This window comes from Aethalodelphis obliquidens, unplaced genomic scaffold (assembly GCF_003676395.1).
Source record: "Aethalodelphis obliquidens isolate GAN/ISIS:26980383/991018 unplaced genomic scaffold, ASM367639v1 scaffold7, whole genome shotgun sequence".
NCBI classification, from domain to species: Eukaryota; Metazoa; Chordata; class Mammalia; order Artiodactyla; family Delphinidae; genus Aethalodelphis; species Aethalodelphis obliquidens.
The window spans coordinates 63,671,160-63,694,752 of NW_020837951.1; the positions used below are offsets into that span (position 1 = coordinate 63,671,160).

Here is a 23,593-nt window from a genome sequence, read left to right on the forward strand (position 1 = left end):
CAAAAAAAAAAAAAAAAAAGAAAATACATATATCAATATTTTAGAGAGCCTTTGGTTTAGGCTAGTAGAGAAGAGGGATTCTATACAAATTACAGAGTGCCATCCTCCCTGACCAAACACAGGTACACGCGTGCGCACACACACAATAACCGCTAAATGACAGTGATACTGCTTCTATAAGTTAATAAAAACTAAATATTCAAGATAATTTTCAGAAACTTCTACATAAACATCAGTGTCATATCATTCCCACTTAATCGTTAAACCTGCAAGACCAAGTAAGCTCCAAATGATGGATCTCAAAAAACAATCAGAAACTCAAGGGAGGCTATATAAGTGACTTGCCAGTTTATCTAATTTTAGAAAGAATTAGTACATTGGTTCCCAAACTTTGTGACACACTAGAATCACCTTGGATCTTTCAAAAATACGGATACCTGGCTCTCACCCCCAGATATTCTGATTTAATTAATATGGGATATGATCTGGACATTGAGATTTTTTAAAGCTCCCCACGTGGTTCTAATGTACAGCAAGTTCATAAACTACTATAAAAATTTTTCTGGTTCTATAATGTATAACAAAGACATATAAATTTCTTTCTAGAAGAAAGTACAGAGTTCTCAAAGCTTACATAGCAAATGATGGAAAAGTGAAACTTGGGAAAGAGGGTAAAGGAGGTTTACTATATCTGGCATGTAATAAAACAAGCAATATGTTTGTAATTTTTTTGTGTTGCCTGAATGGTTACTATGCAATAAAGTGACCAAAAATTACCTTCATTGACACTAGAATAAAAGGCTTTCAAAATTTTCACTGAATTGTTCGAACTTGGAAGAAATATAGGCAATAGTATTATAATACTACAAATATTTAAGCAATATTATATCAATAATATCATGAGGTAAGTGGCACCATCAAAAAATTCCTTTACTAAATAAAAATATAATTTCTCAGTAATTCTATAGCATTCAACAAATATTTACCTAGCAACTATTACTAAGTGACAGAGACTATTTAGGCATTAAGGATACAGTACTGAACAAATGAAGAAAACAAAACAAAGAATCTACACCCTCACAGAGGTTATACAGATCTAGAGTGGGAGGAGGGAGAGACAAATAAATAAACAAGTAAACTGAAAAGGAGAGCCGGAGAGTGGGGGATGTGAGGAGTCAGCTGAGATTTGTGGTTTTAAATTGAGAAGTCTGGAAAGGAAACAACTGAGGTAAGACGTGAAAGCAGCGTTACATGACATATATAATTAATATACTAAAGGCAGTCAAATACATTAATAAAGATGATAATTCTGGCATTGTAAAACTGATAAATCTGAAAGGTACCATACCTCCATGTGGGATCTTTGGGTTCTCAGGGAGTCTTCCTGGATCAGTTATTGAGGCCCTCACTAAGGCAACCAGACAAAATATGGCAATGCCATAGAATACTTGTAAATAAACAAACAAATAAATAAAATTAGTATTTACCCTTCAAAACATTTTTCAACAAGCATATCTAAAGGATAAATGTATATTTTAATTAATACCATCAGGATAAATAATTTTCAAAAATAAGATGGAAAGATGATTAACTCATTTCATTCATCAAATAATACTGCCAAGAGGATTATCTAAAATGTAGTAATTTTAAATAGTTATTTTGTATAATAATAACTGATAAACTTGTTATAAACCAGATTCTTTATTAACAGAAATTCCCTACTAATATTGGTATAAATGAATCCCTTTTAATTATTACATGTACTATATTTGACAGAATCAAAGCAGCATTTTTAAACCTATTCTACAATTAAACTTTTTCATTAACTCTAAGTGGCTAGCTTCAAAATTACATTGGGTTAGTGATGTTCAATTGCTCTTTTCAATAGATCTTAAGAGAGTTAATTTGAAAATAAAGAATCTAGAAATTTTTGTGTTTTAAAATGAATAACTAGAAAAAATAACAGTAAAGGAAAATATATTCATTCATCATAATTCTACCTTTTAGATGAAAAAGAAATAGGCATTTTGTTGGGGGGATAAAGGCACTGCACCTGTAATAGGAAACTTAGTTCAAGTGCTAACTCCAGGACTGACTGCATGGTATTGGTCAGTATTATCATTTGTAAAACAGATTATACTTCCCACAGCTCTTATGAGATCAAAATGACATAATGTACATGAAAATGATAAATGCCATGTACATGTAAATCATATCACTTCAATCTTATTCTTTTAATCATAAGCAAACCATCACCATTAAACTATAGGAGAAAATAATTATCCAGAAGTTCAAAGTATTATCATAATCGAAATCATAATCAATAACTTTTATATCATGAAACTTTTTCTCAATAATGTGTATCATAATCATTCTTAAAACTCCTTCCACATTTGCAATAAGTATATAACAGAAACATTAAAAATACACACAGACCTACACAAATAGCACTATTGTGCCAGTCTTTTATTAAACAAAATGGTCTTTATATATTTTGTAGAGTTAGGTATGAAGATATCACATTTATCTAACCCTGCAAAATATATAAAGGCCATTCTTTTTTAAAATGTCCATAATTTAGTAAATAACTTCATATTAATAGCACTGAATAATATTAAAAGGAAGGTTATTATAGTGGTATTTTACTCCAAAAACATTCACAATGAGAAAAAGCTTTAATTATCCAAAGAAATAAATAAAGATCTAGAAACTTACTTATTATTAATATGCCTGGAATATGTCCTTCTTCATAGTGAGGAAAGAGGACAATTTTGGGAATTAAAACAAAGTTGTATAACCAGACAAAGACAATCAAACCCATGCAGCACCAACCATGTGGGTCAGCAACAAAGTGAATCCGGAGACCCATTTTGCAGTCCTATGACTGCCTGCCAACCCACAAGGAAAGATCAACCTAAGGAAAGGGAAAAAGAAAAATCTACTTATAAAGGAAAAATTATTTGAATAAAACAAAACTACCTTTTTGGCAACTATAAAATGACACTTAAATTTTCTTTCTATGTATATTTTTGACAAAATAGAACACTTTGGAAAACAAAGGGAAGTTTCAGCCTATTAAAATTTCACCATAAGCTTCAAATAATTTAATTTCAATTTTCATATGAATTGCAATCATAGAGTATAAACTGGCATTACCTTCTGAAGTTAAACACAAGTCTGCCCTTAACTCAGCAATTCCATGTGTAAATTCAAGAGAAATGAGTGCACATATTCACCAAAAGATATGATTAAAACTACAAAAAGGTTTTGTACATAAGACTAACTGATAGTAATACAAGTCAAAAGAGCGCTCGTCTTGTGGTGGGAGGGGTGTTTATTAATTGGGAAGGGAAATGGGGGAAACTCTGAGGAGCTAGAGATGTTCTAGATGTTGACCTGTTGCCTTACAGATATCTACATATGTAAAAACTCACTGAGCTATATACACTTAAGATTTGTTCAATTTAATTTAATTTTAAACCACAACAAAATGCTTAAAAATCATTTTGAAAAATTATAATAAAAAGTGAGAAGTAATTACAAATTGCCAAAAATACTTAAATTCATGGAATGAAGCCCAACTAATATTACTATCAATTCGAGAAGACTCCTGCTTAAATGGGGCTTTTTTCAGTTCAGTGTTAACAAAATGCTAATAGGCCTCACAATGAGAGGCTTAAAGATACTTCTACATATGGTATTTAAAAAGTGACCTAGGGCTTCCCTGGTGGCGCAGTAGTTGAGAGTCCGCCTGCCGACGCAGGGGACACGGGTTCGTGCCCCGGTCCGGGAGGATCCCGTGAGCCATGGCCGCTGAGCCTGCGCGTCCGGAGCCTGTGCTCCACAACGGGAGAGGCCACAACAGTGAGAGGCCCGCATACCGCAAAAAAAAAAAAAAAAAAGTGACCTAAAATATATCCTTACTTTAGTAGCTATAATTTATAAACCTTAAATAATAAATTACTATATGAGGTCTAGGGGGCAACTTTTTTACCTAAAACACAATGGAATAATACAATAATACACTAGGACAATGTTTCTCAAACCTATAAGCAAACTGGAATCAGTTGAGGAGCTTTTTAAAAATACTTATTCCCAGGTCTCATTCCAGATGTACTGAATCATAATTCTTTACAGAGTAATGCTCAAAAACCTATAAAATGTTCTAAAATGCTCCCCAGGTGTCTCGATACAGCTGACTGGTATCCAGGAACCACGGATCCAGGAGCTTCACTAAGACTTCAATGTACAGCAATGAACTGAACTCAGTTCAACAAATATTCATTGAGCCTCCACTATATACTGGTCACTTGCTAGACACTGTAGATACAATGATGAATAAGACATGGTCTTTGCTTAAAGGAACTAACAGTCTAATTGGGAAAAGAGCCATAAAATGGGTTTAATATGATACATTCCAGGGATGTGGACAAGATCTTACTATAGGCACAGAAAGATGGGGACTGATTAAATCAGGGCAAGACCCCCCTGCAGGGGAGTGAACTGAGTTCAATCTTAAAAGAGTAAAAGTTATCCAAGCAAAGAAAAGTGACAACAATACTGCAAACAGAAGGAAGAGCAGGAGGTAGACAAGAGTAAAAATTGTAGGAGGTATTACAAACTGCCATGATAAATCACAAACCTTTCAGTGGAGAGCAAGTGGTAAGAAATAAAGGGCTATATCATGATGGATATAAAGATGCCATTCTTAGGCACTGGAAAGCTACTAAAGCAGGCGGATAACATAATGAGGTTTATATTTTAAATAAAGGATTAAAGCTCTGGTGTGGAGGATGAAATTAAAGACAAAGATCATTTAGGCTACGAGAAGGCAAAAGCCAAAATTAGTTTTGGAGAGATCAACTGAAGAAACAGAATCAAACCAGTAAGCTTCTGGAGGATGACTCCCAGATTTCCAGCTTATATCCCAGACTATTTCATTCTAAGGATAATTTATCATCAGTTGAAGAGCCTCAGGGTACTACCCGTTGGAGGCCTTGCCAATGTTCTTTAAAGTTACGAAGCTACCAGAACAAAGAAAAAAAGATTAAGGATTAATTTTAAAAGAATACCCCTATCCTGTTATCACTAGAACCTGGAAACACTGGGACAGCAGAAAAAAAGACAAGAACTCAAACTCACCACCCAACTCTTTAAATCAGATATGGTCTCAGTTAGCACTTATGTATGAATTTTAAAATAGGAATAATGCCTAGGCCTTTAAAAAAGTAAAAGTTGAACTTCATTACCTTTTAATTTAAAAATTAAAAGACCTATCAGTATCGTTAAAGTGAGGAAAGTCAGAGAGGATTTAATTTTCTAGGGATGATTATTTTAAAAGCTAAATGAACTCAAATACAAATGACAAGCTATCAACATACCTAAAAAGAGAAACATTAAAAAGAATGTTTATTTTTATAGTCTTGCCAACCATCAAGTGCTAAAAGAATGACAGAAGGCTCTGTCTCTCAACATGTTCAATATCATTAACTTCATGTACTTTCTTTCTTTTAATGTTTCAGTTCCATTCACGACTAAAAAAACAGACAATGAATTCTAGTAACTATACAGAACAGAGTAATTTCGTTACTTATTTCTAAATGTATTAGTATTAGAAACAGAAAAGCATACAAGCCAGCAAAACAAGTAGCAAAATTATCAAACACTCATTTGTTTTTTTAAACTCTATTTTTATTCTCCTCTACCAGAGAATAACAAATTTTTCTTATCACTGCAAGAGTTCCTCACAACAGAAACTATAAATGAAAAGTATAGTTAAAAATGTGTCTGTTTTTCCTGGATATAAACATACACAGACAACAAGCTCTAAAAGAACAAGCATCTCCAAGGAAAAGTGCGCTAAGGAGAGAAAAATAAAACAATGAACAAATAAGATGTTGAATACTTTTTTAAATACCTGAGTAGTGAAAATTAATCCACATAATTAGTGCCACATAATCCTTACAACTAGATTGTAGAAAAGAAAACAGTAGCCTTCCAAGAGCTCCAAATCAGATTACAACCAGAAACGTGTAACTGGTAAAGTTGCAGGATCACTCCACTCAGTTATTATCTACCAGGCGCGGCTCACGGCTGAACAGAAACTATTACACATCCTGAGCAACAACCAAACTGAACACAATGCTGCTACTCAGTCTTAAGGGCGGCATCTGTAAATACTTGCATCAGCTAGAGAATCCAACATATTAATCTGTATATTAAATGGTGAGCTCATAACTCTTTGATGTAACTAGTGGACACACTGGTATTTCAACATTTTTGAAGATTGATATCTGGTAACTATACTTGAGTGCCCTCACTTCATTAATGATGTAAATTACTACAGCACGACTTTTTAAAGAAATTATAACTCAACTCTAATAAACTAGACTAGTAAATATTCACAATGTTCAAACTACTCTGGTAGGAAACCACCTTTCCCTTTTTTGCCTTTTCAGGCAACAAAATTTCACCACATATTTTCCTCAGGAAGAATACTGAAGTCACTATGAAAAGAAAGTGACAGAAAACTATTACATGACAGAAAACTATAACACCAGAATGCAGATTTTAAAAAATGATAAAAGTGAGCCAAAATAATTTACAAGAAATGGAGCCAAATGAATATCTCTAAACTTGCAGTTTTATATGACTCGCCACCTCAGCCAGTGGTCTTATTATTGTTCCATGAATATGAAAAATATATTCCCTCTCTCATTCCTTCTGTCCAAAATGTCTCTACCATTTTGTCTACTCTATTTAAATTCAACTCACACTTCAAGGTCAATTTGAATCTCACTTGCCATATGAAATTTTTCCTGGCACCTTAGTTCACAGTGATTTCTCCTTCTCTTCAAAATTCCAAATAAAAAGCAAAACTAGTAGAAGAATATAGCAAGTGGTTTTATAATCTTAGAATGAGGAAGATCTTCAACAAGACCCATAAGCCACCTTTGACCACATAAAGATTAAAATTTCTGAAGTTCAAAACACACCAGAAACAAAATTAAAAGACAAAGCATCCCTGGAAAAAAAGAATATACCATATGACTAGTAAGAGTCATACAAAGTAAATACACAGAGAGGCAATTCACAAAAGAAAAAAAAAATCCAGTGGTTAATCATTACTGATTAGGAAAATGTGAAATCACTAGGTATATTATTTACCCTTCGTACTGACAAAATTCTAGAAAGACAGGTGACACCCAATGTTGAAAGGGCACAGAGAAAAGGACAATCTCATCCATTGCTGATACGCATGTAAACTGACTGGGGAGAGGGGGAAGGAAGTATACTGATGTCTGCAATTTACTTTCAAATGGATCCCCTCAAAAAATGGACTGATGTGTGGACAGAGAGATGGATGAGTATGTGATGTAGTTCAGTAAAATATTAGTTGTAGAATCTAGGTGATGGGTATTCAGATGTACGTTGTATAACATGTTTCTTTTTTTGTTAGAAAAAAAATATGTATAAGTAATTTCTGTATGGGTGGAAGAAAACACATCTACCAAACTGTTAACAGTGGTTACCACTGGGCTGAGGAAGGAAAGAGTAGTGAGAAGGAATGCTGTCACATTTTATGTATATATTTATGTGTTCATGTAAGTTTATTAATAGACATATGTACTTCTAAATTCTTCTCGACCAACTGAAAAATAAAGATAGCCAATAAGGTGTGATTTGACACTACAACCTCACAAACAAAATTTTTACTTTTAGCGTCTCTTTATCACTATGTATTATCCTTATATGAAATGCTTTTAAAATTAATATCTTTAAAAATGCAGCACAGAAGCATCAGCTGTAAAGCCATATAAAACTTCTAATTCAGGAAGATGTTTCTGAAACTTGTATTATTTACAGATTTTTTTCTCTATGGAAAAAGCCTTATTTAAGAAAATGTGTAGTTAAAAGATAATACGAAAATTTTATATAAACATAAAGCAACTATCATTTTTTTTGCAAATGAAAGATTGTTAAATTCATCTAAACAAAACACTTTAAGGATACTACGCCGCACAATTCAGAAACATATTCCCATTAAAATTAAATGCACTTACCACCTGCAAATTCACTGAGATGTGTTGTAATTTTTCTGGTACTTGCATTTAGAGGTTTTATCTTGATTCATTCTTTTTATTATATCCCAACAAATGGATCTCTCCTCAAGAGCAGTTCTCCGTGCGAATCTATTAATGGTTTAACAAATAATATCTCACAACAAAGATAAAAACTGTAAGCAACTAAATATTCTAACTGTAAAAAATGTCAATTACAAAAAAAAAAGTTTAAATTTAGAAATAAAATGATTCAACTCCACTTAATTCTATGCTTTCATATCTAATCCAGCCAGCCCCCCAAAATCTTTATTTGATTACCATTATACATGAACGTTCTACGTTCTCTGTTTTGAAACCACTCAGTTCCCATAAAATCAAATTAGTATTACGTGTCCAGCATTTGGGCTTCATCAAACTTACTGACCACAAATCACAAAATGACAATACATTCTGAGGTCACTGATGTGACAAAATCCAATGTAATATCTATCAAGATATTAGGCCTGGACTGTCTAATCACAATTGATAAACATAAAATAAAGAGTTTAAAATAGAAGCACATATTAGTTTAAATGCTTTAAGGAAAAAAGTTATCCTCCTATAATGAAACCATTAAGAGAATCAACCATTAAAGTTAGTTTCTACAGTTCAGGCTTAAACAATAATACTGTAAAGAGTTCTAGAAAACATATACTGATTCAGTATCTCACTAATTCTATCACTATCTATATTACTATGCCTTGGCACTGGTATAGATAAAAAAGAGACCCTCCCTATTCTCAATAGAGACAAACTAGTAAACAGACATGATCAATACCAAGTAAGACAAAGTGAGACAGAGGGCAAGGGGGCAATAATGCATCTCATACAGGAAGGGTATTGGTTCACGGAACTTTTCAGTTATGTAAATATTTGTGTGTACAGGTTGCAATAAAAAATTTATTTCTTTTGGTACGTTACCATCAGGAAAAGATTTCTGGAGAGAGCAAAACCTGTGGATGAAGAATCGAGGCTCTTCTGAACAAGAGAGCGGAGTACGCAAAGGTATAAGGGCAGGCAAAGAAAATCTAAGTAAACTGAAATGACTAGAGTCATTGCATATAGAAGAATGGGATAAAACGCGTTTAACCTTTCGACCACAAGCATCTTTAAGAAATATAGTTCAGGACATCTGGTAATATATACACAGAAATATATGAGATATGTGAGTATATATTTCACATATATAAAATATATAACTGAAAAAGTTTAATGAAGTGATATTCACCCTGACTATATGTGACATACTCTGATACTGTACTATTTTATTATATTTCACTTTAATAAAAATATATAATGCTGGTCACAGCCTACTAGACTGATTTCATGACCTACAAGAAGAGAGTGATCTAAGAATAAAAAACACTGTTAAACCATGCCAATGAGTTTGGACTTCACCCTGAAGAAAGTAGTTTGGAAAGTACTGAAGGATTAAAGGCAGAAGAATGCCATGATGAAATGTGCATTTTGGAAAGAAGAGCAACACTTTGAAGAATGAACTTGGGTGGATGGATAAGCTCCAAGACTGACTATATGGAATAAGCTAGGCTTACTGGTTATTCAGGTGAGAAATGAGGGCACATGGTAAGTACCCCAAAAACAGTAACTTCTAAAGGAAGTGGGGAGGGGAGGGGGGTGAGGAAGGAACACTTAAGACAGGAGGTATGCTGGAAAAGGGCAGAATAAGAACTTAATGAGTAAAACTGATAGGACGTGGTGATCAATCATGCAAAGGGCAGATGCTAGGATGACTCCCAAGTTTTTGGCTTAGGGTCTTGGTGAATGGTGGTACCATTCTCCAAGAAAGGAGATAAAGGACAAGTTGTGAGTTTGTTATGCATACTGCTTACCACAGCAATAGGAATCTATTACATACTGAGGATGTGGAAAAAAACATCAAAATCATTATCATTACATTTCCATTCCCCTTACAGACTTTTTTTTTTAAACTGTACTTTCTCCCAGGGTCACTTTTTCTATGGTCCATGATTGTTAGATTGTGATATATATATAACTTGTTTATACTCTAACTTTCTAAGCTAATTTAAAGTGGTCTCTTTGGCTGCACATTTGCTTCTTAGAGACAAAATACAGAATGATTTAGTAAAGGAGCTGCTACTCTAGTGGCAATGAATGAATTCATCTTCTTCTAGAAAAGATCTCAAGCAGAATTAAGTGTGGTACGATGAAGTGCTCTGAAACATGGCCAAAGTCAGTAATTCTGCTAAAGCTATGACTCTCGGGTGGCTTCTTACTGTTGCAGCAAAACAGTAGTTTCCATCAGTAACATTAGGTAACAGCACAAGTCAACCGTCCGTGAGTCAAACCCTAGTCACTCACTGGCTTAAAATCAAGGAAAAAATCCTACTTTACATTTACAGTTATCAGAACTACATCACAGCCATAGCATCCAAAATGAGATGAACGTTTTATCTAGTTCAGCATCACCATCACTGTGGAATCAAATCTCACCCACGTGATATAAAAGCAATTCTAGTCTTAAAAACCCAAGAAATTTTGTGATAACAAAGAATATCTCAAAGCTCTATAACTACAAAATGTTAAGTATTTTTAACATTGCTACATCTGAGACTGCAATCAACAATTTACAGGGCAAACCAAAAAAAAAAAAAAAAAAATCCCCCCTGAGGGTCAAAACAAAATGGTTAATATACAAATATATAAAATTTTAAAATACATAAAATTTAAACCTTATAACTGCAGCTTAAAATGAATCTTACATATTTATACAGCTATTTAATTTCTGATTTTATAAACTCTGAAAAATTGGTCAAGTAATTCTACCTAAAATATCAGGATATAGCTGTCTTTAATAATTAGCCAAAGAGGTAATCCAATTTTTAAAATATCAGAGGTATTCAGTTTATTTCAATAGAGTAGGAAATTAATCTTATACAGACACTTAAGAGAGCCACATTCAAATTATGAAACAGCCTCTTATTAGCTCTCCAAACTTCAGTTTCTTTTCAAGCTTCGGTTTAACCATCTCTAAAATGGTAATAAAAATATCAACACACAAGGTGGTTGTCATACTTAAAAGAGAAATTGCCTGGCAAATGATAAGCACCTCCAACGATGGCAACTTTAAAGGGGCGTTTGTGGGGGGTGGTGGAGGACAGGGGGGACTAAAGATGAGTTGTACATCTAGTCTTACAAACTCCAGGATGAAACAGTGTTTCTGGGTCACCATCACTAAATACAATTTAGCTATACCCAGCTGCCTACCTTCTCTAACACTGAAGTCTGAGAACTTGTCAGAGATGAGAAACCTCAGATAGGACAGTACACAGCCTTTTCCCTCGCATCACACTATAAGCATGTGTGACTGAACTAAAGCCTGTAAACTAAATCTCTTTCAGGTAAAAGTGGAAGGACTGGGAAATTAAGCAATGAAGCATGGCAGAAAACCAGGACGTGATTTCAAAAGCTAAGGAAGAATGCAGAATTAAAGTAGGGAATTCTGACCCAATTGCTCAGTTCTCCAGGAAGACTGTTAAAATGTGGGTAGACAAAGTGTCAAAGCATATCAAACCTGTACGACCAATGGTTTCAAGAATCCACTTCCTAGAACAAGTCTTTAATCACTATATTCCGGGCAGAACTGAACGTAAGCTGTTGCTCTTCTGTGTACCCGCCTCGTGAGTGAAAAAAATGTAAATTAATACCTTTATTAAAAGTATTGCACTACAACGACACACTTCTTCAGAATCTCCCAACAAAAAGCAAAAATAACTGGGAAGGTGTGTGATGATATGAATTAAAGACTACCAAATACTGTTTCAATCAGTACAAAATGTCTAGGCAGGACTCTTCATTTAGGAAGGTATGGGTGTGGGAAAAAGGACAGGACAGGCAAGGGAAGAACTGGAGTTAAATGCAGGGTAGGAACAGAAGGCACGGGTAACCTTTGCTCCAAAAACAGCACAAGGAAAAAACTTCAGCTACAGTAAAAGCCAGAAGTTAGACTCTGGCATTTCCTGGGTGTGAATCAGACATGTTCTTCCATGAGGAAAGGCAAGCCAGCTACTTACCTCTATCTAGTACCCACTGCACCAAGAACAGATTGAAAAAAAGAACACACAAACCAAAAGGCTAAATTAGATTTCCTTCACACCAGGCTTTATCAGAGCAGACATGATTTAAAACCAATAACACTAAAAGAAAAAAAATCTCTCCTTGCTTGCTGAAGTTGAAAATCCTGCAGCAGGTAAAAAAGTTCTTCATTCCATAATTACAGATAAAAGGCTTAAAATCAGAAGCCTGGTTGAGATCACAGTGGAGCACATTAAGTTAAAATTGAATGAATCAGTGAGTAGTAAAATACTAATTTTTACCTAACTTGCCCTTTTGTGGAAGTGGCAGCAACAGAGAGATGAAGAGAGCAGAAACCTATTCAGTCTCTTAAATGGATCAAGTCAATCTACCTGAGAGGCAAAGCACAGGGAAAGAAGAGGCCTAAAAGGCAGAAGACAAACTTTGAAAATACCACGTTTCTTCCCATGGTACATCAAAAGAGGGAAATAAGTAAATAATCTACCATCACTTTAAGATATTTTGGGGAAGGTAGCTACCATGGAGAGCAGTGCTATTTCATGTCTATTAAGATATGCTTTTTAAACTAGGCTAACTCAATTTACCAAAGATTCTTACCCAAAAAAGCACTACTCTGAGAGAGGCATGGACATATATACACTACCAAATGTAAAATAGATAGCTAGTGGGAAGCAGCCGCATAGCACAGGGAGATCAGCTCGGTGCTTTGTGACCACCTAGAGGGGTGGGATAGGGAGGGTGGGAGGGAGACGCAAGAGGGAGGAGATATAGGGATATATGTGTAGGTATATAGCTGATTTCACTTTGTTATAAAGCAGAAACTAACACACCATTGTAAAGCAATTATACTCCAATAAAGAAACAAAAAATCACTACTCTGATAAGCAAGACTGGTGTTTTTCCATTTTTCTTCATGTCATTCACCTATATTTTTTACTGATTCAAAGCAAAACATTTTCAACTTCAATAAGAGGTATTAATTCATTGATTATTCTACTACATGCTACGATGCCGTTTATACTTAGTGCATTTGAAAAGTTGAAACTGAGCCCTAATGTTTTACTAAAGTAATATAAAATGTCTTCATTCCTTAATATAAAAGTAAAACTGAGCTTAGGGAACAACTTCCTGGTAATAAAAATAGCTTTTCCTCCGCCTTCCCTGTTATGCCTGGTAGTACTGATAATGCCACTATGTAGTCTTCTACACTGAAAAAGATTTTATTGACTCACATTCAATTACAATTCCTGAAAAAAAGCTCCATGGAGACATTACTAGACTTCTAAATTCATTTCTTCACTAATACACGACATTATTCTATCCATGTGCTTTTCCACAGGTTCTGAATCAGTCTCTATGAATTAGAGAAATCAGGCAGTGGGTAAATAAGAAGTAAAAAATTTTATGATTCACTGGTTACTTCTTTAGAACATACCTGTTAAGCTGATGGTTACATGTTTGCATTTTTAAATGCTTAAATTTCTTTTTATTAAGTAAAACACCCCAGAGATAGGCAATGTGACACCGTTTTATTTAAAATATGCTCTAGTTCATTTATTCCAACTACGGCTTCGAAAGTACGTTAAATTTAACAGAAGTCACAACAGTTTGAAGGGACTTAATATAATCCTATTGTTTTACCTCCAAAATGAGGAATTCTGGAATAGTACTACACCAAATATTATTCTAAAAGTATGGAATTATACATTTTTTGGTTATATTTTGATATAATTTTACTAATACTTCTTCAGGTAAATGTTTTAAAAGTAACTTTAACATGTTAAAGGGTCTTAAATTATTTACAAACTTAGCATATGCCAAGTAAGGATGGAAAAGCTAAAATAAGCATTAAAGAATTTATCCTGACTTCCTGGTTGTATAGATGAAAAATGGCATGGGTCACTGACCTACCCATGACCCCACAGCTAAATAGTGACAGCAATGGAACTAAAATCTAGTTTTTCTTTCCACGACACCAAATCGTTTGGTTCCTTCTTTCCAACTGATTTCTCATCTCTTCAAAAATCTTTTTTGCCATGACAACTTAGCACACCTACGGCAAAATAGAGCATCTCTCTGGATTTTATCTTTAAAATAAATAAAATCTAAAGAGTTGGAAGGATTTAACAAGATATTACACCAGAGGCCTTTTAGTTCAGGAATGGCATATACTAAGCAATCATCAGATGATAATTATTATTACTTTTTACTACAAGGAAGGCAGTGAATTTTTTAAAGTACACATATTAGGCCTTGGATCCATCTGACAAATATTTTTAACCTGCATGCTTAATTATCGTTAGTTGTCATGATTTTATACTGTAACTTTACACTATGATTTATGACCTGCTCACAACGACCTTGATTTTTTTTTTCCTCTTGTACTTTTATAGACTGCTATATAGCAATATTTTCAAGTAATAAACTGGTCAGGTTTTCTTAGCCCTAGAGATACAGACATCCTCCACTGACTCACAAGGGATCTTAAAATACGCTCCAAATACAGCTTGAGAAAGAGCACAACTTTAAATGGACTCCCCAGTTAAAATCTAGCGGTCTGTTACAGTGAATGGTAACAAGTGCAAACTGCTGCCATCCATAAGCCATTTTCTTAAAACCACTCTTGAATCTGGGGGAGGGAGGCAGAAGGTCAGTAAAGGAGCAAACTATTTCTCCTCCTGTAAGTCTTCTGAAGCCTCACCCAGCGATCTGGAAATGAATGAAAGGCTGTGATGGCAAGGATAAATCCCAGATCCCTACGCAGGTCTCCGGGCGCAGGTACAGAGAGAGAAACTACAGTTCACACGCGAGAAACTCAGGGCAAAGGTTTTTTTTAATTAAACACACACACACACACACACACACACACACACACACACACACACACACACACACGAAAAACTACCCCAAATCATCTTGACTGGAGCACGAACCCACCCACCACCAGTTATAGGAGGGGCAGTTGGCGGGCGGCTGCAGCTCTGGCTGAAGATGCTGGGAGAAAGGCCAGGCCCCAGGCAGGCAGGGCACGCAGAAGACCCGGGGTTCTGAGCGGGAACGAGGGCAGGTGCGGGCAGGGAACAGGGCGCGGAACAGGGGCGCAGCCAGGGGCGGGCGGCCGGGCGCCGGGCTGCAGGGGCCGGGGGCGGGGGGGCGGCCGTGGCGTTCTCGTGCCTGCACACACTCACCGGCGCCGGGGGCTCGCCTCTCCCCGCCGCTGTTCTCGCGGCCGCCGGCAGCTCTTCCCCCTCCACCTCCGCTTCTTCCCCCTCCGCCTCCTCCTCCTCCTCTAGTCCCGCCGCCACCGCCCTAGCCTGGCCGCGCTCCCCTTCCGCTTCCGGGAGCCAGAGCGCCGGGACCCGCGGGTTAGGTGTGCGCCGCCCGCGCGGCGGAGTGACCGGCTGCCGCCGCCGCCGCCGCGGTCCCAGCTGGGAGCCCGGGAGCCGCGATGGGAGCCGCCGAGGGCCTAAAGACCAGAAATCGCGCCTCGAGCACGCGGAGACGCGCCGCGGCAATGTGCCCTGCCGGACAGCCATCACCCGAACACCCGTACCTGACGCACCTCGGCGCCGCCGCCCTCCCCGGCTGCCACCTTCCCAGCTCTGCCCACGCTCTCCTCCTCCTTCCACACCATTGTCCCCGCTCTCCTGAGTGACTGGAGAAGGGCCTTTCTTTAAGGATCGCATTTATCCTCCTTCCGTACTTCGGGAAGGATGCCCCACGGGCCTCTCTACCCCTAACGCGCTCTGGATGTCCTCTGGTACCTTGCTTCAAATTGCAGTCCCCAGCATCAGCATCCTCTGGGAACTTGTTAGAAATGCACCGTTTCAAGCCTGCTGAATCAGTATCTGTATTTTAACAAGATCTACAAATGATTCCTACATGTGCACCTTAAAGACTGAAAAGCACTGGCCTCTAGTGAATGGTCTTGCCCACTTCAAGAGCCACAGTTGCCCAAGACATCCATGATTTTTTCGTATTCCTGTCAGCAACCAAAATCCATACTGAAACAAGCTTTACTTAGTGTTTCAGATGCCATCCAAAAGTTGCTGGCTTTCCCATCCCTCCAACCTAGGAAAAATAAATTGACTCTACACTGCAAATAATCCAACTCCCAATCTCAATTCGTATCTTCATCAAACATCAGAGATATGCTAAAACCTTCCCTGTTCCCACTCACCTCAGCTGAACAATACTTTGGGAAGGTTAAAATGTTTGCAGTAACCTGGAACTAGAGCTTTGTGACTGCATGCCATGGGAGGAATAATGTGGGAATGGAAGAAATACTACCTGCTACATAAAATCTGAACTCTTTATAGAATGGCATTGAAAGCCATTCTCCACAAACTGGTCCCTACCTACCCCTCCAGTCTTACCTCTAACTAACTTGATTCTTCTGCCCATCCTAGAATGCCCTCCACCTTCCTCTCTGATGATCTTAATTCCATCTGGACTTGGGAGTCAGCTCAAATCCTGCCAGCCCCGAATTCCCTCTCTCTCAATATCACACACACTGTAGCTTATTTTGGACCCTTATGTTACCTTGTATTACTAGGTAGTTTAAAACATGTTATGTCCTGGTTTCTGAATTAATTACCAATACCTCACAACCTTAAAGTCCTACATCAGTGGTTATCAGCGTGTGGTTTCCACACCAGTAGCATCAGAATCACCTCGGAACTCATGAGAAATCCACATTCTCCAGCTCCACCCCAGATCTACTGGATCAGAAACTTTGGGGATGAAGCCCAGCAATCTGTATTTTAACAGGCCTTTTAGATGATTCTAATGCATGCTCATTTTAAAATTACTGAGTTAAAATATTATCTGTTAATCCCAAAGGAACTCATTGGTAGGGGTTTATTTGACTATATGCAAGTTTTATTGCTTTTCAGATTGAGAAGTAAGCTCCTTCGCTCACGAATAGCTAGGTTTGAAGGCAGTCACACTTGCTTTTGGAAGAATTATCATTGATTTTCATAATGCTTTTGCTGTTGTAGGATTTTTGTAACTGGGTTTGTTTGAAAAGAAAGAAGTAATAATGATAACTAGTCACTTTGAGGAAGAGGAAACATGGAGTTTTGCCCCCTAAACCCTGGTGCTGAATAGCATATTCTTTTGCTCTCTCTTTGCATACCCTTGTGGGAGAGAATAAGCTGTGGCAAATGATCTCAACAGGTGCCAAAATGAGGCTTAGTTGATGGGCATGTGAATGCACATGACTATTGGAAGTGTACATATTTTTCATGCCTTTTTCTAATGCTAACCTGTTATTAGCCAAGTCAGTTCCACAGAGACTTTTCTAAGAAAGGCATGGAAGAAGTGGCAGGAAAAACATTCTCAAAATCATGAGTCTTTTTCTCATGGGCAGTATCATCAAGGGCCTGTCTCTTGCACTGAAGGTCAGGTCATAGCTGTCTCATTCATGCTCAACATTGACTGTATTGTCTTGCAACCCATATACTTAGACACCTGTGTTAAAGTGAGAGAATAGGAAGATATGGCATCATATAATCCTTTTGAGGAGCTTTTCTATTTAGTCTAAGGATGGAGAAAAGATATATGTCATGCACTACTTTTTCCCTCCAGAATTTTAGTCTTCATGGTGCCTGTGACAGACTGAAATGTGATTATTAATCAAACTAAAATTTATCTGGGAATAGAAAAAGTAGATGAGGACAAGTGGCATTGCTGCCACTGCCAACTTGGCTTCTCAGCAAAGGCACGGTCAGGGCATTTATGTGGACAAACTCAGCCAATGACTGTGCTGCTGTGCCTTGACGGGGGAGGACAGAATTTTATTGCAATTTCCTAAAGTCAGTGAAAGTACAGTCCAGAGTTTAATCAGTACTGGCAAATAGCCCTTGGCAGCTTTGGGTGGGTAGAGTTCTCCACCTGCCCAGCTGGGTACCATGCCCTAAGCACCCACATCTGATGCACATTCATGATTTCTGGGTTGTTTGTATTCCTCTCCCCCATCTGTTTGAGTGGCAGAGTGCCCATTCCACAACAGTCTAATATTCTAATAGTTATTCTTAACCTCTTTGGGGTTACACATCTCTTTGAGCATCTGCTGAAAGTTGTAGACCCTCTTCCCAACAAGTTACATAATTATATAACGTGTACATACAGATGTATACATAAAGTTTCACAAGATACTTCACCTTCCCATGTCCCCAGACATGAAGTCATGAACTTCAGGTTAAGAACGTAGAGAGTTCTATGTTCCCCAGGACGTAGAGAGTCGGTAAAATAACACTTTTCCCCCCAAATATCACGGATAACTTTAAAAAACACTGCGTTCTTAGGAGACCGAAGAAAACCAATGCTAACCAGAGGCATAAACAAAGTGCTATGGGAATGCTAAAGAAGCAGCTGGTAGTGTCAACAGGCTGATTCAGGAGTGGCTTCCTGGAGAAACTTCTTGCTTCAGATAAGTGAGAATAGGACTTTGATTGGGACAGAGGATCCCTCCAGGATGAGGGAAAGTGTAAGCAAAGGCATGGAAGTGTAGAAGTACAAGGGTCGCTCTGATGTGGCTCAAATGTGAAACACATAGAAAGAGAGGAGAATGGAAAGGTAGAACAGAGCCAAATCATGGTGAGCTTCAAAGACAATGAGATTTCCAATGAGGGGCCATTAAGCTTTTGGAGTAGGGTAATAGACCTGCTCTAATCTAGAAAGGCTATTTGTGAGGGCAGTGGCATCATCAAAAGGCAGAGTGGTGGGGCATTTGGAAAAGTTCTAAATATCCTAAATTGGAACCTGGGAGTGAAACCACATGGCTTTGCCTCAACTTTTTAAGGTTGCTTGATGTCTGCTCTAGAGTTTTCTATTAAGTTAAATTAAGATGAACCCAAATACTTACAGTTGGTTAGGTGGGGAAATGTATTTCAGTGAGTTTAGAGTCTGGGATGCTGAAAATCTGTTTGGAATTGAAAGAGGGAAAACCATCTTGGACTGAAAAGAGAAAAAAAGAAAAAAGCCCTGCCACTAATCAGGCTGGGAGGACAGACACAGAGGAAGGCAGCTGCAACGGTAATAGAAAACACTGTTTCTGCCAAGATCAAGGAGCAGTTAGAAATTACAATAACGACCCTCTCTTTGGGTGGTTACTGACCAGTGATGCCCCAGACCACGTGCTATTTTCTTTTCTTACTAGGGATACCCAATTGCTCAGTCATCTTGACACCTTCACTTCATGAAAACACCCAGTTCCTAGTTAATTGCCTCTTTTTCTACTCGTACCTCAAAACAACAACCAATGCAAAACTGATCCCTGCTTCCCTTAGACCTTCTTCAAAGTCCTTCAGTGAGAGCCCAGTTCACAAAAGATGCCTACCTCTTCCTGCTTGTCTAGCGGCAGGCACTCCTTTGATGTGCCCTCCCTTTTTCCAAGGCAATAAATCTGCTTTTTTTTCATGCTACAGACTTGTTCCTGGTAGTCTTTGGCTGAGTACGTTTTAAGAACCCATTTGATAATGAAAGCTCCCTGTTGTCAGAACTCAAAAGTCAAGGTTCTTCAGGAAAGAGGTCTCCCTTTCTGTGTCAAAGGCACAGCAAAGTAGCTGCCATTCTCAGCAATGAGACTCAGCAGTCTCACACGTGGACTCTTCCAACATGGGAGGAAGTGATGCTTTGGGCAGATCCCCCTGATCCTTCATCCTTTAGAGAAATATGGATTGAGATAGAAGGTTTTTAAATGCTTTTAAAAACTATTTTTGTGAGTGGTATTTTCAGAAAACAGCTTATTCTAAGTAAATGGGATTAACAGAATTCCAAGACAGAAATAAAATGGGTCTAGAAAGACGATGGCAAGTTCTGCCCTGATTCGATGCAAACAATGTATTAAAAATAGGGCAATTTTGATGATGCCGACCTCTTTGCATGACAGAGAAAGATTGAGTGAGATTTTCATCGAGAGATGTTATTATAAAGAAAACAGCAGAAAGAGACGGAGAAAACCGACAAGACAAGACCATAAAAACAGAGAAGAGGAAGACAAGTTAGAATTGGGAGCTTAAACAATGTGAAAGGCAGGAGCACCAGTAGAATCAAGAGTCCAAATAGGAGGGTTTTCTTTGGTAGAGAAGAAACAGCTGCTTAATTCTCAAAGTCAGAGCAAAGAAGAGCCAGAGCGTGACCAAGTGGGAAATCTTGAAGGGGAGAGGAGGGAGGCTAAGAGTTCAAATTCAATGGCTTCCATCTTTGTGCAGACACAAGAACAGGAGGTGCTGGGCTCTCTGAAAGGGGAAGAAAATAGGGGAATATTCAGCACTAGGAAAGGGGATGAAGAGACTAAAAGGGACAGCCCACGTGGCTCATGTGGAGATAATGTTGACTAGGGGGATAAAACAATTTCTGAGTCCTTCAAAGAAAACCCAGATGCCAGAGATAATAAAAATAGTACTTTCTGCTGTTCTGCATAATAGTACTTACGGCTGTAAAACACTTTAAAGGATTTACTTTGGTTGTTTTCTACATATACTAACTCAACAGACCTGGTTTGGCTTCATGGAATCTACATCTAATATAGATGAAAAAAATTGAGGCCACGAGGCATTTCACCTTTTGACACCCTGCAGTGCCACAGCAGGAAGCTGTAGCCTTAAGTGGTAAAAAAAAAAAAAAGTGTAATTGACATGGGCGCACCACCAAACAGAGATGCCTGGGAATATTCCATAGGTAATGCAGGCTCAGAGTGTCACAGTGGAGAAGATCATGGGGCAAGCAAATGAGTAATTGAGGAATTCAGTGCAAGCAATGGTGAAAGACTGATGTACTATTAGAATGTGCTGACCACATCTTGGGTTTATTAAATACCTGTGCTGCTTTGGATAGCCATACCTGCCAAACTGATAGACATGCACGGCACACACACACACACACACACACACACACACACACACTTCTGTTGATATCTTTGTTCTTTGCTCTCTTAGTCAAGGAGTAACTTTCACTGTAACTGCATTACAAAAACAAAAAGTCTGTCCCAAGCCGATACCTGTTCTAGCAAGTGACCCCCTTGTTCCCATCACCTTTTCCTAGTCCACTTTTGCTGTTTGGGGAGAACCTGGAGATATGACCCTACAGAACCATGTAGGCAATAATGAAATGGTGCCAACCTTAGGTTTAGAAAATCCTGAACCCAGGAATCGTCCTCGGGTCTGGATTTGTGAATACCAGCATTCTGAGAGACTTTTTCCTGAAGATGTCTGATCATGGTTGTGCTGTCATTCATTACTTGCCGCAGAAATCACTGAAATCTTCTACGGGCATGCTGTAAATATTAAAGGAGCATGTTAAACTTACACTGTGTGCAGCAGCAGCAGTTGATGCTGTTTTATGGAGACGATATTAGCGAGCATGCAAAAGTATCACGCTACCACTCCCACCATCCCTGTCCTTTACAGCTCCCCTGAAGCCTGACGCTGGACCACAATTTTAACTCTTTAATCACAGCAGAGAATCATTCAACATCATTTCCACGGAACCAATCTTATCCCTTAAACTGGGATTGTAGTTAATGATTGTAGATACCTTTTTGTACACTCACCACCCAACTTTCTATTTTAAACATAAGGGCAGGAGGATTTTCTTTGAAGTTTCCCAAGGCAGGAAACAACATTTCACCTTTCTTATAGTTCAAGCCAGTGTGTGGGAGTGCACCCTAGGAGTTGTATGACCTGTCTGGCTTCTCTTAGGCTTTGTGTCAAGTGGAATGGGTCTTCCTGCCAGCTGGGACATTGGCCTGTCCTGATTTGTGAAATCTACTCAGAGCTAACTCAAGACTTATTTGGGTTGTCTCATAAGTCCTGGTTGCTCCCCTGGGATCTCCTCCACTAGCCCACCATAAAGTCAGAAATTTCCACCTCTATACTTGAGAGAGTGAGCTAGATCCAGGAGACATCAGTTAAAATGCAAATAACTTGGTAACATGTTGGAAATATTGCTAATTTCCTTAGGAGTGATAATGATATCATTATCTTTATTACATAGGAAAACATACTCATTCTTGGGAGAGGCATACTGGAGTATTAAGGGTGAAATGTCATGATATCTGTGATTTACTTTTGAATGGTTCAACAATATAAAAATATGTAGTGAGCACACACATACACACATTCATACAGAGAGATAAAGCAAATATGGCAAACAACAACTGTTGAATTAAGGTGGAGGCTACGGAGGTATTCTTGGATCTATTTTTTTCCAACTTTTTGGTATGTTTGAAAACCTACATAATGAAAAAGTGGAAAAAATGCAGGCTCCCAAACATATCTCAGACCCAGTGAATCGGATGCCCTGGGTGTGAAACGAAAAACGCATTGCTTGTGAGCACCCAAAGTAAGTTTTAGACACACTAAAATATGAGAGTTATTGAATTACAGTGCTAAATGCTAATGGAAGCATACATGCAATAGGTATAAGAGAAAAAGAGGAAATGATTTTGGGGAGAAAAATCAACTCAATTAAACACCTCTATTTCCTGTGGGCAACAAAGTGGAATTTAGTTAACCGGGTGAGAGTAATGCTACTCATAAATTGCATGAAAATGAAATTTAAAGAACTTAAAAGAGAGTTTTGGTGGAGAACAACAGGAGGATCAAGAAGGTCTGGGAGAACAGCATGATGTTCTTGTTCTAGAAGAAGTCTGAGCAAGTGTTCAGAATTCCTGTGACCAGAATTCTGCAGCGGCTCCCACCTACTCATTATCTGCCCTGGCGGCAAAATCACCAGTGGAGCTTTCAAAAATATATCGACTATTACCTGCTGTACCCAGCCCCTACCTCCAACTATTAGAACAGAATTTCTGTATTTAAAATGCTCATGGATAATTCTAATACACAGCCAAGGTGAAGAACTAGTTACCTGTACAATGAAACCCAAACTCTCCAGTCAGCAAATTCTGTCTCCTTAAGGACGGGAAGCTGTCAGAGCCATCCTGGTACCCCAGTGGGTCAGCCCAGTGCCTGACGCTTAATCCATTCTAAATAGATGTTAACTGGATGAATACGCTGATGAGCTACATAGATGAATGGACATGAATTAGGAGCCCTGGGCAACTGTAGATAATTTGAATATCCTAAAATCAAGGTGAGAGAGGGAAGGGAGCTCAAGGGTGAGGCAGAAAGAAGGAAAAGTAGACACCAAAGAAAATTCCACCTGCTTTGCCATTTTCCTTAGAGCTATGCCAGGACTCATGATCTCCTCTGCAGACGAACAGGAGAGTGAGGGACATAAAGCCTCTTTTTTCAATCTCTGCACATGGGGGAGCCCCTTCCATGATAAGTTCACACTGTGTTCTCATGGTCCTGAAAAGCTCCAGGATATTATTTTTGTAATGGTCAAAGATTACTAAATCCCATGGATCCCAGGGCCCCTGATGGAGGCATCCTTAGTTCTGCTGTAAGATG

At 38.1% G+C, this 23,593-nt stretch overlaps 1 protein-coding gene across 5 annotated transcripts in view; it reads right to left on the reverse strand.

Annotated features, from left to right (window-relative positions):
* ZDHHC21 (zDHHC palmitoyltransferase 21) overlaps positions 1-15,573 on the reverse strand; it is a 69,111-nt gene extending 53,538 nt beyond the window's left edge. Inside the window, exons 1-4 of one of the 5 annotated variants that reach the window (XR_003432673.1) lie at positions 15,365-15,573; positions 8,064-8,192; positions 2,716-2,914; positions 1,349-1,447 (exon numbers count right to left, since the gene is read on the reverse strand). Coding sequence is in view for 3 of the 5 variants with exons in the window: in XM_027105883.1 (XP_026961684.1) it covers positions 1,349-1,447; positions 2,716-2,869 (253 nt within the window). In the remaining 2 variants the exon portion in view is untranslated. Of the gene's footprint in view, positions 1-1,348; positions 1,448-2,000; positions 2,054-2,715; positions 2,915-8,063; positions 8,193-14,652; positions 14,985-15,364 lie in introns of those variants that run through there. The other 4 variants (XM_027105883.1, XM_027105884.1, XM_027105886.1 and 1 more) reach the window with 4 other exon arrangements.
* Positions 15,574-23,593: the final 8,020 nt, after the last annotated feature.